The sequence below is a fragment of the Phoxinus phoxinus genome (assembly GCF_949152265.1).
Source record: "Phoxinus phoxinus genome assembly, chromosome: 10".
NCBI classification, from domain to species: Eukaryota; Metazoa; Chordata; class Actinopteri; order Cypriniformes; family Leuciscidae; genus Phoxinus; species Phoxinus phoxinus.
This window is the reverse complement of record NC_136885.1, coordinates 13,768,238-13,781,010: the sequence shown is the minus strand read 5'-3', so window position 1 is coordinate 13,781,010 and position 12,773 is coordinate 13,768,238. Positions and strand designations below refer to the sequence as shown.

At 38.7% G+C, this 12,773-nt stretch overlaps 2 protein-coding genes across 2 annotated transcripts; one reads left to right on the top strand and one right to left on the bottom strand.

Moving 5' to 3' along the window:
* Nucleotides 1-1,050: 1,050 nt before the first annotated feature.
* Nucleotides 1,051-11,338, bottom strand: nop2 (NOP2 nucleolar protein homolog (yeast)). The gene is made up of 16 exons (XM_079626652.1): nucleotides 11,099-11,338; nucleotides 10,468-10,595; nucleotides 10,309-10,348; nucleotides 10,169-10,227; nucleotides 9,830-10,083; nucleotides 9,301-9,514; nucleotides 8,990-9,189; nucleotides 8,604-8,693; nucleotides 5,640-5,727; nucleotides 5,403-5,543; nucleotides 5,058-5,197; nucleotides 4,794-4,883; nucleotides 4,519-4,641; nucleotides 2,232-2,329; nucleotides 1,986-2,122; nucleotides 1,051-1,908 (listed from the first exon to the last, which is right to left on the bottom strand). Exons 2-16 carry the CDS (start codon nucleotides 10,571-10,573, stop codon nucleotides 1,463-1,465), a joined length of 2,226 nt encoding a protein of 741 aa, XP_079482778.1. The 5' UTR covers nucleotides 10,574-10,595; nucleotides 11,099-11,338; the 3' UTR covers nucleotides 1,051-1,462.
* Nucleotides 11,258-12,469, top strand: gtf3c6 (general transcription factor IIIC, polypeptide 6, alpha). Its single transcript, XM_079626654.1, has one exon. It carries the CDS (start codon nucleotides 11,827-11,829, stop codon nucleotides 12,394-12,396), a length of 570 nt encoding a protein of 189 aa, XP_079482780.1. The 5' UTR covers nucleotides 11,258-11,826; the 3' UTR covers nucleotides 12,397-12,469.
* Nucleotides 12,470-12,773: the final 304 nt, after the last annotated feature.

The following is a 12,773-nucleotide window of genomic DNA, read 5'->3' as shown; positions in this document are numbered from 1 at the left end:
TTACAGCTTTTAGGTAATATAAACTTAATGATTACTACTTTTAGTCTTACTACTTTTTGATTACTTTTGACCCAACATATTTATCATATTAATTTGAATAGGTACTATTGTAGGTATATGTTTTACAGTATTATTATTAGGGATGTGTAATGCGTAGTTTATGATAGTATTATTGTTTTAACGATGTGCAATGCAATGGAAAACGTTATGGTGCTTTGCAAAAAACTAAACTCAAAGAGTTCACACTTTCACTGCATGTCAGATGCAACTCCCCAAAAATCAAAACGTTAGTGTGAAAATACTGGAGATACACAAGAAGTGAAAACTCATCTGTACAGTACCAAACAGGAGAAGTAGTTCTTATTAAAGATAGACTGGACACTCCAACCCCTGCAATCATATGTTCAGGTGATCATGATCATTATCCTTCTACAATACCACTTAATCAGTGAGGTGTCAAACCAGTCTGATCTAAACCCATTACCCACAGGCCTGCTGAATGGCTTCATTTACCCTTCAGGCACAACCTTAAATTATCTCCTTGCATGCAATCACTGCAATGCGATTAAAATAAACGCTTTGCCTACACATGCGCTTCATTTCAACAGAATTAACAGCTCTGGGAGGAACAAAGGGTGATAATTGTGGTGTTTTGGGCCATCTTTTGTGGAGAGAGAAGGATTTCATGGAAGTAGAGAGAAATCATCGCAGTTCAGAGGTTACGAGCCCAGGGCTTCACGATGCACAATGAGATAAGTGCGTCACCATGACTACACAGGCACTGGGCCAGACGGGTGGGAAGAAAGACCGCACATAGCTGAAGTTCATCTACTGAGCGGTTTAGCCATTTGAACCTGAAGAAAACTTTGCGCGTTGATAAATGTTGTGGCGGGAGCTAAGCGAAGAGAAGTCAATAGGCTTTGCTGTATAGCAGTCGTGATGCGTTCAGGCTCAAAGGAAAGTTTCACTTCTACCTCAACAGTTTTTGATCTGATTTCTGAGGTGATGTTCTGAAAGGTTGAAAGGAAAGGTCAGGTTAATATTCTCTTTCCAAAGAAGACGATAACCAAAGTGCATTAAGGTTTCAAGACTTTTTTTTTTTTTTTTAGACATCATACCTTTTTTGAAACTTTCTGTTTAATTGGGTATGAGGGTAGAAAACAGACCACATACTCATTATTTTGCAGCATTTCAGTTAAATGTTTCTTATTCAAAACTAAATCCATTAAAACAGACAGTATACATTTATAACACATACCACAAGGTTGAAGAAAACCTCACGGTTGACAAAAGTATTGAGAAGCGAGATAAATACACAAAATCATTGTGTACATTTCTAAAGGATGATCTTTTGAGTCCCCAAAAGCAGGCTGGGATTGATTTCACTTCCGGTTTTAAGTAAAACCACTGACGGACCCCAGTCCTGAGCATACAGGTCCATGTCAATTCATAGCAATGAATCTCACAGGTCACTTTCGGCTTCTCCAAGGATATTTTTTAACTTCTTAAATTTGTTTTTCCCTATTCTTTTCTTCAAGTTCTTCTTTTTCATTTTGTTTTTCTTCTCAAACTGACTCCCCTTTTTCTTCTCCTTTACCTCTTTCGTTGAATCTCCGTTCAGTTCCTTTACCTTCTGCTTTTTGACAGGTTTCTCAACCTTTTTGGAAGTTTTACCATCCAACTTGGCAATTTTGGCTTTTTTGGGACCATCAGATTTCTTATTCTCAGCTTTCACTCCAGCTTTCTTTGTGATGATGGGCGTCTCAGATTTGTTCTGTTTTAATTTCTGCTTCTTTACCATGTTGCTTTTCGCTGTAGTTGAAGCGGGCTTCTGTTCCTTAGACTGTGGCTTTTGGATCTGCTCCGGTGAGGCTGCAGTCTCCATTTTTGTAGATTCTTCTTCATTTTCTGAAAAATAAATTCAAAACATTAACACCAGATAGAAAATAAACAAGTTGTGGAAACCATGGGAAATAACTACGCACCTGTTTCTTTCGCTGCAGTAGGGATTGTGTTAGACAGCTTCTTTAGCTTGGCCACAAAAAATCCATCCATGTTGTGAGAGTGAGGGTAGAATCGGCGAGACAGTTTGAGAGAGGGATGGAAACGTCTCTCTTTGAATCTGTGGAAAAGAGATGTGCATTATTTAATACGCTTTCTCTGGCAAACTGACTTGCGTTGGGAGTACAGCCTTTATTACTGTAGATGGATCTCAAATAAGGCTTCATTACCTGGTGAATCCCTCCTTGCCAAAGTCCAGTCCAGCGGGGACCAGCTTAACATTTCTCTTCTTCAGAGCATAGTCCACAACCCACTCATTCTCCTCCACCTATGGGGAAGACAAATCAAATCTCTATAAGAAATTCACTTAAAAATGTTTCATATTTAGGAGGACATAAAATGCAATCATCCAGGTTTTCATACAAGCATTCATACAAATCTTTCTCTTCCACCTTTCCTTTAAATGTTGCACTATAGCGCTGGTTTAAATATCTGATTCAATATCTGAGTCAGTCAAATCAGACAATTAAAAAAGGTTTTTGTTGCACCGACTCCAACCAGATTTAGTTCATATTTTGCTTATTTGTTGTTGGTGACCTAAAAGGTTAGTCAAATATTTCTTGTAGATTTCAACACTTTCAGGCCCCTTAAGTATTCAGTATTTCCAGGCCAAAAAAAACCGTCTCATGTGGAAAGCCATGTTCAGGGTATGAGATCTTAGATAGTATGATTGCCTGCCACTAAGGAATTGGTCACTTGTTCCAGTCAAGCACAAATATTTTCATAAAATGTGAGAGATTAAAGCTAGAGTAGGTAATGTTGGAGAGCTAGCCAGATTTGAAAGTGGCACCTCTTCTAAGCTCCGCCCCCTCCTGTCAGTGCTCCGTCCAAAGCTACGCCCCCCCACAAACATGAACGCGCATCCACATTTGGAGTCAGCTGCATGTACCAGTGATGCGCGGGTTGATCCAAAATGAGCGGGTGCCTGCGGTTACCCGCGGTTACGAGTCATCCAAAAATATTTTTAATGATATTCGGGTCGCGGTCGGTCGCCTTTGTAATTTATATAGTACTAGACACAATGTTCTATGAAATACACAGGTCTACACTTTATTGTCTGAATGCGCGAGGATGACGCACGAGCTCAGTCTGCAGATGAAAGTGGGAAATCCTTATTTACCTTTTGAATGTTGAGCGCGCTATTAACTTTTGAATAAAAGCTGACGCGGGACAAAATGCCCGATTTCCCAACGCGTTGAACTGAGCAATGCCATTGTGCCATTTTAATAGGCTACTTTTAAACGCATATAGCGCAGTAATGTCAGTTTTATGTAGCCTATTTGCTGAGAGGGGGCGGGATTTTTGTTGGGAAAGTCCGGGGAGAGACGCACAAGTCGATTAGACTGGATAAACATGCAGCATCTTAACTGTTAAGAAAATGAAACGAAATAAATGAATAAATCAAGCCTTTATTACAAAACACTAGGCTATATCATACAGCATTCTGAAAAATGCGCACCTCTAGTTCCTCCGTCTAAGCGGGCGGTTAGTTGAAAACAAAACGTCGGTCGGCTGCGGGTTGTTTATACATTGACCCGCGCATCACTGCTGTGCACGCATGAAGACATCTGATTGGTTCTTTACATTCGCACCGAATGGCAGTGATTGGTCAGAGTTTTTAATGTCCTACAGCTGCTACAGAGGTCAGATATTTTTCATTCCTTTTTCTGAACACATAATGTATTGACTACTATCAGAATAGAAGGACCATTTCACCCAGTATAAAATTTGAACAAAATTTAAAATTGTATAACATTTGAAGAATCTTGAAAAGCACCATGGACACACTTTACCATTTAAAGGTTTGGGGTCAATATAATGGGGTTTTTTTTAAGGAAATGTATATTTTTATTCAGCAAGGATGCATTCAATTAATCAAGTGTGACAGTTAAGACATTTATAATGTTACGAAAGGTTTCTAGTTCAAATAACTGCTGTTCTTTTGAACTTTCTATTCATCAAATCATCCCGTCTCGTGCTTTCCACAAACATGATTATACAGCAGAACTGTTTTTAACATTGATAAGATGGATCACGTGACACTAAAGACTGCAGCAATGGCTGTAAAAAAATCATTTTAAAACTGAAAACAGCGTTTTTTTTTTACTGTTTTCTCCAATAAATGCAACCTTGGTGAGTATAACAGACAACTTTCAAAAACATGAAATAATCATACCATTCCCAAACTTTTGTAGTAAGGGTAGTGGATGACTTTAACCCTAATTTTTCATATATAAAACTAAAAGTTAACCTTATCCTTTAAAACTTATCTTTGATCACCAAGCTTTAAGCTTTTTTCCCTTTAATCTATAGACTTAAATTACAGTTTATTGTAGTTTTATTTAAATGAATATTCAGTAATCCAAGTGCAAAAAATCAGACTTATTAAATATCAGATATGTTCTGCACACTGGATGTCAGAGACTAAAATAAATTCATCTGTATTGGTCAACTCACCATAATAGAGCATGTGGAATAAACAAGGTATCCACCAGTTGAAGAATCAGCATTGACAGAGTCGATAGCGGACAGGAGGAGCTCCTTCTGCAGGTGAGCCGAGCGAAGAATATCAGCCTCATCCTGAGAAAGAAAGATAAATACTTTAGAACTCTGAATGGAGGATGTGCAAAAACTAAACAAATCCTTCAGAACAAAGGCTGAAGGAAGTCTTTAAAAACTGTAACATCAAATGCCAAAGGAATGAAAACAGGTGACTTTCAGAACAGAATCACCTTGTTGGTTTTAACTGCTGGATCTTTGGAAATGACTCCTGTACCGGAGCAAGGAGCATCCAAAAGCACTCTGTCGAAACCTCCCATCACCTACAACACAAAATTAAACACCTCAGATTAGACACTGCTTAGGGGAATGATGTCAGAAACAAAGCAGAAAAAAGGCATTTTTTTATGACGACATGGTTAACTGAAAATAGAAAATAAAAAAACGGACAGAAAATAAAAAACGGACAGAAAAAAAAAAAAAAGGAAAATGCGAACCTTTGGGAATTGTCTGCCGTCATAGTTGCAGATGACCGCATTAGTGACACCGAGACGATGGATGTTTCCCACCACACTCTTCAGTCTCTCTGCATTTGCGTCATTAGCCACAATCATGCCCGTGTTCCTCATGAGCTGAGCTGCATCACACAAATGATACACATTTTGGCTTTAGACACTTCCTCATGCTTACTTTTTAAAACACTGTTGAAAGGCAATAATGTGCATTATTTCGACTTTTATTCTTTTGTGCCATCTGTGCCAAAAAAAATAAAAAGACTGAGATTAGCCACTTTTCAAAAACACAGCAGTTGGTGTGACTGCCATGGAGAAGCATATGCTCACCCATATATGTGGTCTTGCCTCCTGGAGCGGCACTCATGTCTAACACTGACTCCCCCTCCTGGGGAGACAGCGCCATCACAGGAAGAAATGATGATGCCCCTTGCAGCATGTACTGGCCTGCCAAATATTCTGGAGTTGCTCCTGTACGAAAGAGAGAATTACAATTAACACTTACAATCACCAGTAAATCAAGAATGAAGAAAAACAATGTTATTTTGAAATGACACTGGAACTGACCTATGGGAACAGAAGAGTCATAGATGACCAGCCCTGTTTTGGACCATTTCCCCAAAGGATCCAGGTTTACTCCTCTGTTAATCAATGCCTGCGTTTAAAAAAAAGAAGCCATAAGAACCAGGATCCATTTGTGCACCAGACTGAGATGTGTCAATGGCATTTTGGATTTGTTTACACTAAACCGTCTGTTATTGACGTCTGTTTTGTGATGCTTGGTACTCTGTTAAAAAAAAAAGTCAAGGTTCCAAAAGGGGTTTTTGCGGTGATGCTAAAGAACTATTTTTGGTTCACCAAAGCACCTTTCTGTGAACAGGTCTTAAAAGAACCTCTTTTCTTAGTGTAAATAACACTTTAAAAATCTAAAGAACCTTTCTACATTCAAGAACGTTTTGCGGAAAAGAATGGTTATTTATGGAACTATAGATGCAAATAAAGTGTGTATTAAAATGAGTCCCGATGCATCTCATGTGACCACTTCTCTCAGATTTTGTGACTGTTGAAATGACTTACTGAAAATTAGTGTTAAAGTATAAAAAATGCATAAAAAATGAAAGTTGACTTTTGTATATGCATCAATCTATTGTGACCGATTCATAGATTAGCATGCGAGACCTTGTAATGTCATTTTCCAGTGACAAATGACAAACTCCTCTCTAGTGACGTTGGACTTCACCAATCATTTAGTCCGCTTAAAGGTGCATTAAGCAACTTTTCATGTTAAAAATACCCGTTTTTCTAACCCATACATACTTAAACAATTGCCTGATGGGCTGAATGAGTCTGATCACTGAGATTGTCTCTATAATCCTGTAAAGTAAAATAAGAGGGATTCGGGGCGGAATTTTAGACTGGGCGTGACGTCATGCGCGTTCAAGGCACGCTCACATAGCTATGTCTGGCAGGTTTGTGTATTCGTCGGCATTCTCCATAGAAGATGGATTGTAAGAGACCTGCTTGTAGTTCATTTCAAACACCAACGCAAACTCCACGTAAGATAAAAAAAAGAAAACTTTTGTCTAGTGCAAGCAAAAGGGCCAAATTGGACTCAGACAGGCGTCGGAATAAGACGTGAGTAAACATAGGGAAGGCTTTCAACAAATGGAGAGATCTCCGGTCTGCTCTAGGGCTATTGGAATATGCTATTTAGCAGATCAATAAAACAGGCTAAACCCCCGCAAATCTTCGGCGGATTAGCCTGTTTGGCTTTTATGGTAACGTCATAGTGCCATTTAATTGTTTATTACCTTGAGACAATTGAGTGTACTTTTTTTGACTGACTGTGTAGCTTTGAGCTTTTACAAAGTAACAACTTATATTGTTCATGAACGTGTTTCCATAATAATACAATCATAAGTGAATACAGTAAACACAACACAGTTCAACATGGAGATAGATGGAAATAAAAAACGAAGTTTTCTACTACCCCCGTTTTTCCCTCATACATAAGTGTGTAATTTACTCAATTGCCTTTCCTTTTACATATTTAAAATGACTTGCAGATTTATAACTTTATTACCTCTGAAGACATTATGATGTAAACAAAAGATTTGCGGCTGATACTCCTTTGGTTATGAACAGCTCGTGCTCATGCAAGCGTGCGTGAGGTCCATGAGCAGCGTGCACATCTCTGGCTGCAGTTTCGCTTGCCGCCAGAGGTGGCATAGTTCTGCAAAAACTCAGAATCTTGCGCTATGCACCTTTAAAGCCCACCCCCCCACAATTGACTGCAAATGCATTAATTTTTGAGCGCAACGTTCACATCTCAAAATCAAATCTACAACTGATGCATAGAACCAAGTCTACATCATTTTTTTGTTATTCAATAATCCATTACAATTGGACGTACATCAAAATATGGAAGAAAACTAAAATCTCTCACTACTTCCATTTCATCAAGACCTTAAGGTCCAGTTACAATTATCTTCACACTGCAAAATCCAATCAATGGGAGTCAATGATTGACGTAACCAGAAATTTTGTGAGGGCAAAATTTCCCCATGTAGATTTTGCACCCGGTTCATGTTGACAAATTCCCTGTGTTGACTAACAGAAAGCTGCTTGATTTAGAAGTGACCCAAGTGTGAGTGGTGCTTTGTGCATCGTTACACTATTATCTTCGTCTGATTTTTTTTGCTAATGTGACTTTCACTGCTAATAAAGCAGTTTCTTGCAAATACATTAACAAATGACATCTTACAGAAAATCTGAGAGGCTCGATGTTTTAGCCAAAGTCCTATTCAGGTGCACCATTTGTTCTTAAAGCAAAATGTAGCTGGGACATCATAAGCTCTCCATAAAGTAACTTGCAGTCGCATAATATGACAATATTTTAATATTTTTTTAAACATGTTGTCAGTTTGTCTCACGTCTGTGTTTGAGTGGCATGTGCCACTGAATGTTGCGTAATACCAGTGCTGTTGTTGTTTATCACGTAATGTTGCAAACTGCTCATTCTAGGAACGAAGTGAAATAAATCTATCATGGGTCACTACGAATAACGCATTAACAGTCGCATCCGTTACTGTAAAACTTTATTTTTGCATGATGCTGCACGCACGCCAGTAGGTGTCAGCCTCAGCCCTAGTAAATATTTATCAAAATAAAATAGTTTTCAACTAAGTCTAATGGCGCAAAGCAAAAATATTTAGTCGCACGTAAGTTATAAGTAACTTAATGCTCGTTTACGTCAAAACTAGGCTTAGTTGGAACATACGCACCTGGGCGTTTACCTAATGGGCATTCACTTTTCGATCTCCAGGTGGATCAGGATACATTAGCATTTAACAAATTCCATGTGGTAACGTGTTTTTCACTAGCTCTTATGAGGTTTCAGTAATTGGATCATGTTTTGGAACCCATTTCATTTAGCACCACTCGATCAGAAACCAGGCGTAAATGGGCCCTCTGATACAAAATATCACAACATTTTGGGAAAATATATATTTTAAATAAGACTTTCCAGACCTGAGCCAAGTCTCTCCTTCTGGTTTTCAGGGTGTTGGTTCTGATGGTGACTGGCCTGTGAATTTCATTGGCCTCAAGAAAATCAATCAGCTGAAACAGAAAATTTATATATCAATGAAACGCACACAAAACCTTTTCAAAGTTTAACAATGAATTTTGTTCTGATATAGATGTACTGTCAATTCATATAGAGGTGGAGGTGGTGTGGCCATCCACCCCTTCAGATCTTGACACACATTTGCTTTATCCCGTTAGCATAGCCACACACCTTGTGAGGAAGCAGATGGGTGGTACTAAAAACAGGAAGCATCTATACTTTCAGCAATAAAAGTTGTCATGCCAAGTTACTCATCATTACAGACTAAAAAGCAAGAGCACATACACACCTCAGAGAGAGAGAACAGGTCCATGAGTTTGCTGATGAGGAAAAGGTTGTAGCTGTAATAGGTGCAGAGGTCAGAGCGCAGCAGAGAGAGATACTCTGATCTTTCCTTGCCTTCCTCTCTCTTCTCACTGAAGTGAGACAGCACATCCACATTATCTTTGATCCTCTGATGGATGGTCTGTAAGTCCATCAGTAAAAGACCTACATACACGCGAGACGGAGGGCAGCGAGTTAGAATACACTTCTAGATCGAAAAAAACCTGTGAGGCTGTGGAAATCTGTAGCTTGATGTCAATAAAAAGTTGTCCTCACCTTCCTTGGCTCTATCCGCTGCAGCAGGGAGTTTGAATTGTTCCGTCTCGTCAATATTTGCCTGCACAGTATCCTCTTCCTCCTCATCATCATCTTCCTTTGAATCTTTCTTTCCCTCTTCTTCATCACTATCATCATCGTCGTCATCATCACTCTCTGGTTTCATGCTTGTTTGTTTCTTCTGTTTTCTTGCAGCTTTCTCTATTGGCAGAAGCTGACACGGCAAAAATGTATGGGACACAATTAGGATTTGGCTATGCTTGGAAAACAATGAAGACTTTTTTTTAAATTAAAATATATATCGTATAGTACTACAGTAACAATGTACATTTTTTTGAGAGATGTTAAAATTGCTGTTGATATCACTTCCAGTTATCTTACATAGAAATGGAAAGTCAAGCACACTCCTGTGGGATTCAGTGTTTTGTTCTCCCAAACTTCACATTTATCAAAAGTAGCAGGACATCCAGATGTTTAATGGAGAAATTTGACATACTATATTTTCTCTATATAAATGTTTGTTTCATACCTCTTCTCCATCACTGTCTTGTTCATCCCCTTCCTCAGCACCATAGTCATCCACCATTTCTTCATCATCATCATCATCATCATCTTTTGCCATTCCCTTGTGATCTAAGTCCTTTACAACATCATCATCATCATCATCATCATCATCTTCTTCTTCTTCCCATTGGCTGTCGCTGTCCTCATCTTCCTCGCATTGTTCAATCTTTCGTTTCCTCTGTGCTGGTTTGAGCCATTCACTATTCTCATCGGAGAATCCTGCAATACATATTAATTGATTTGCAAATTCAACGGTGTATAAACAGTTATTCCATTTTTGTTTAATTTTTAAACCTTTATATACCTTTTTTTGGCTGTTCCTCTTGTTTGGGTTTTTTGGTCACTTGAGTTCTCTTTACAGCTCTGTCGAAATTAAAATAATAATAAATTACAAGTTATTATCAGAAGGCTAAGAAAAAAAAATCATAATGAAATTAATTTTACCGTTTTCTTCCTCTGCTTGAAAGTTTTTTAGGCACCTCATCTGTGAACATAAGATAACCATTGTTATTATAACTGTTGGAATATATTAATATATAGTCATTATATATCTCAATCATGAATGAATGAATGGAATAGTCACTCAAAGTATGTGTGATTTACCATCAACCAAAAACTTGGACAGCTCAGTTTCGGCTCCCTTCTGTTTCCTGGACTTACGTCCAGGTCCTCTCTTCGCCCTAATGGAGGGATCCAACTTCCTGCCCATGATTGACACCTACAAAGTTGTTCTGGGATAACAAACAAGTAATCAATAAAACATATATGACCAGAAGTAAAAACATGATTATTATAAGGTTAGAAACCCAAAAACCAGTACAGCGTGTGGGTTGCCATGTCCCATGTGGCTTCCATACTGTATAATATCACTCTCATGTAAACATGGCCACCATTTACACAATTCAAAGCTTTCATTGTATTAAAATAGATGTATGGCTTGTAATCGTGAAAATACAACGTTTACTAGCAAAATAGGCCGTTTGACTGACAGATCGGAGCGTGATGCTGCTTCCACAATTAACACTGGCAAGTTTGCTACTATTCACTAGGTCAATAAAATGCAGGCCCATTATGTTTATATTATTGTAGTAAATTCAATATCATGTTTAAATATAAGTTAGAACACATTAACGTTAGGTTACTTTGCGCACAATTTACTAGCACGCTGCAAACTACGAGACTAGCTTACTATTAAGACACAAAAGTAGTAACTGTAAACCCAACAGATACTTACCGTTTAACAAAAACAAGTTCTTAGGATTATCCCGATTTTCTCTAGAACACTCCGAGAAATTGTAGCTTTAATTTACGAAAGTTGCCATGTGCCTCTCATGCTGCCGTGAACTAGCGCACATGTGACTACAGCAGCACACGTTGGACTTCCGGAAGTTGTTAGCGATGCCCGATTCGTGAACGATGCATTCTTTGGAGTCGGATCTTTTCTAAATTGGTGGATTTTTTTCCCTCCTCGTTTTTTCCCCCAGGTAAACCTAGGTTTATATGATTTTACTTTAATAGCCGAATATCACAAACACACACATATGAAACACTGTTTTAAATACAAGAACGTTTCTTGACTAAATCATTTAAGTAGTTTACTGACGTAAAATGAAAATTATATTTATGTTCTAAGTGTTCAAGCTGAATTATGGTTGCAACAAAATGAACGGGGAGACATGAAACTCCAATAAAGACCTTTATTTAAAAACTTTAAAACCAGCGATCAGCAGCGACTGCGAGTGTAAGTTACGTTACGTAAAAAAAAAACATGTATCGTCTTTGAACCGGTTCTTAAAACAGAACTGTTCGAAAGAACCGATTTGCGTCAATGAATCGTACACATTACTACTTCCGTCGCGCACATTCTGCGAAAGAAATTCGCTACTTGAAGTTGTCGGACTCAAGGCTTCAACTTTATATACTGTCTATGTTCAACTCAAGGGTTGAGTGAACACAACTGCCATGGAGGACGAATGGGAGGAGGAGGAGCAGCTGGTTGTGGCGGAACTGTCTGGAATGATCGGCTCCGATTTACTGTCCAGTCGGCAGAGCACCTGTAAGATAGTGGACATCGACAGCGAGCAGCCCATGATGCAGGTGGGCCGGTATCTGTTCGCTGGAGAATACGAGGACGCCATCGGAACATGTGTGTTTTTTGAAGAGGGTGGAGCAGAATCTAAACCAGCCCTTAAATACAAATGTCACACAATGAAGAAGCTGATGCTGCAGCGGACGTTTCTCTCCGAGAGGAAGGAGGACGAGCCCGTCTCTAACCGCATAGAGGTGCTGGCTCTCCACGAGGAGGAGTCGTTCGGACGCAAGAGCGCAGTTTGTCACTACCTGGATCCGATAGACACAGAGAAATCGACGCTAGACGGTTCTAAAGATTGCGATGACCCAGAGATGAGCGAGGAATCAGCGGATGAACTAGAGGAGACTCTTCTGGAGAACTCCACTGAGGAGGCGATGAACGCCAGCAGCGCTTCTGTACTGGCGGCTGTAGAAGAAAAGGACGATGGAAAGACTGCTTGATTTCTGACACTGTACATTCTGCGTCATGTACATAATATATGTTTTCTGGTTAATAAAAGTTTTGTATTTTGTAGTCCGGTATGGATGTCTGTCCTATTGGCGTCCTAAATAAGTTGCATAAATAATTCTATCTATCTATTATTTTATCTTTCTAACTATCGATCGTTTACATTTTCTATCGATCGATCGTTCAATCTTTATCTTAGTTCAATCTTTCTATTTATCGATCTTTATCTTAGTTCTATCAATCTTTCTATTTCTTTATCGACCATTCAATACATTTTTCTATCTATCGTTCAATCTTTATAAATTTTTCTATCTTTCCATCTATCGTTATAGATATAGTTTTATCTACCGTATTGATCGTTCTGTCTATC

What these genes read in the sequence shown, in the direction of transcription:
- nop2 (XM_079626652.1), bottom strand. Translation starts at nt 10,573, where the DNA reads ATGGGCAGGAAGTTGGATCCCTCCATTAGGGCGAAGAGAGGACCTGGA. An exon ending in GTCCAAGTTTTTGGTTGATG is followed by an intron (nt 10,349 to 10,467) that starts GTAAATCACACA and finishes TTATGTTCACAG; the next exon opens with ATGAGGTGCCTAAAAAACTT. An exon ending in AAGACAGTGATGGAGAAGAG is followed by an intron (nt 9,515 to 9,829) that starts GTATGAAACAAA and finishes TTGCCGTGTCAG; the next exon opens with CTTCTGCCAATAGAGAAAGC.
- gtf3c6 (XM_079626654.1), top strand. Translation starts at nt 11,827, where the DNA reads ATGGAGGACGAATGGGAGGAGGAGGAGCAGCTGGTTGTGGCGGAACTG.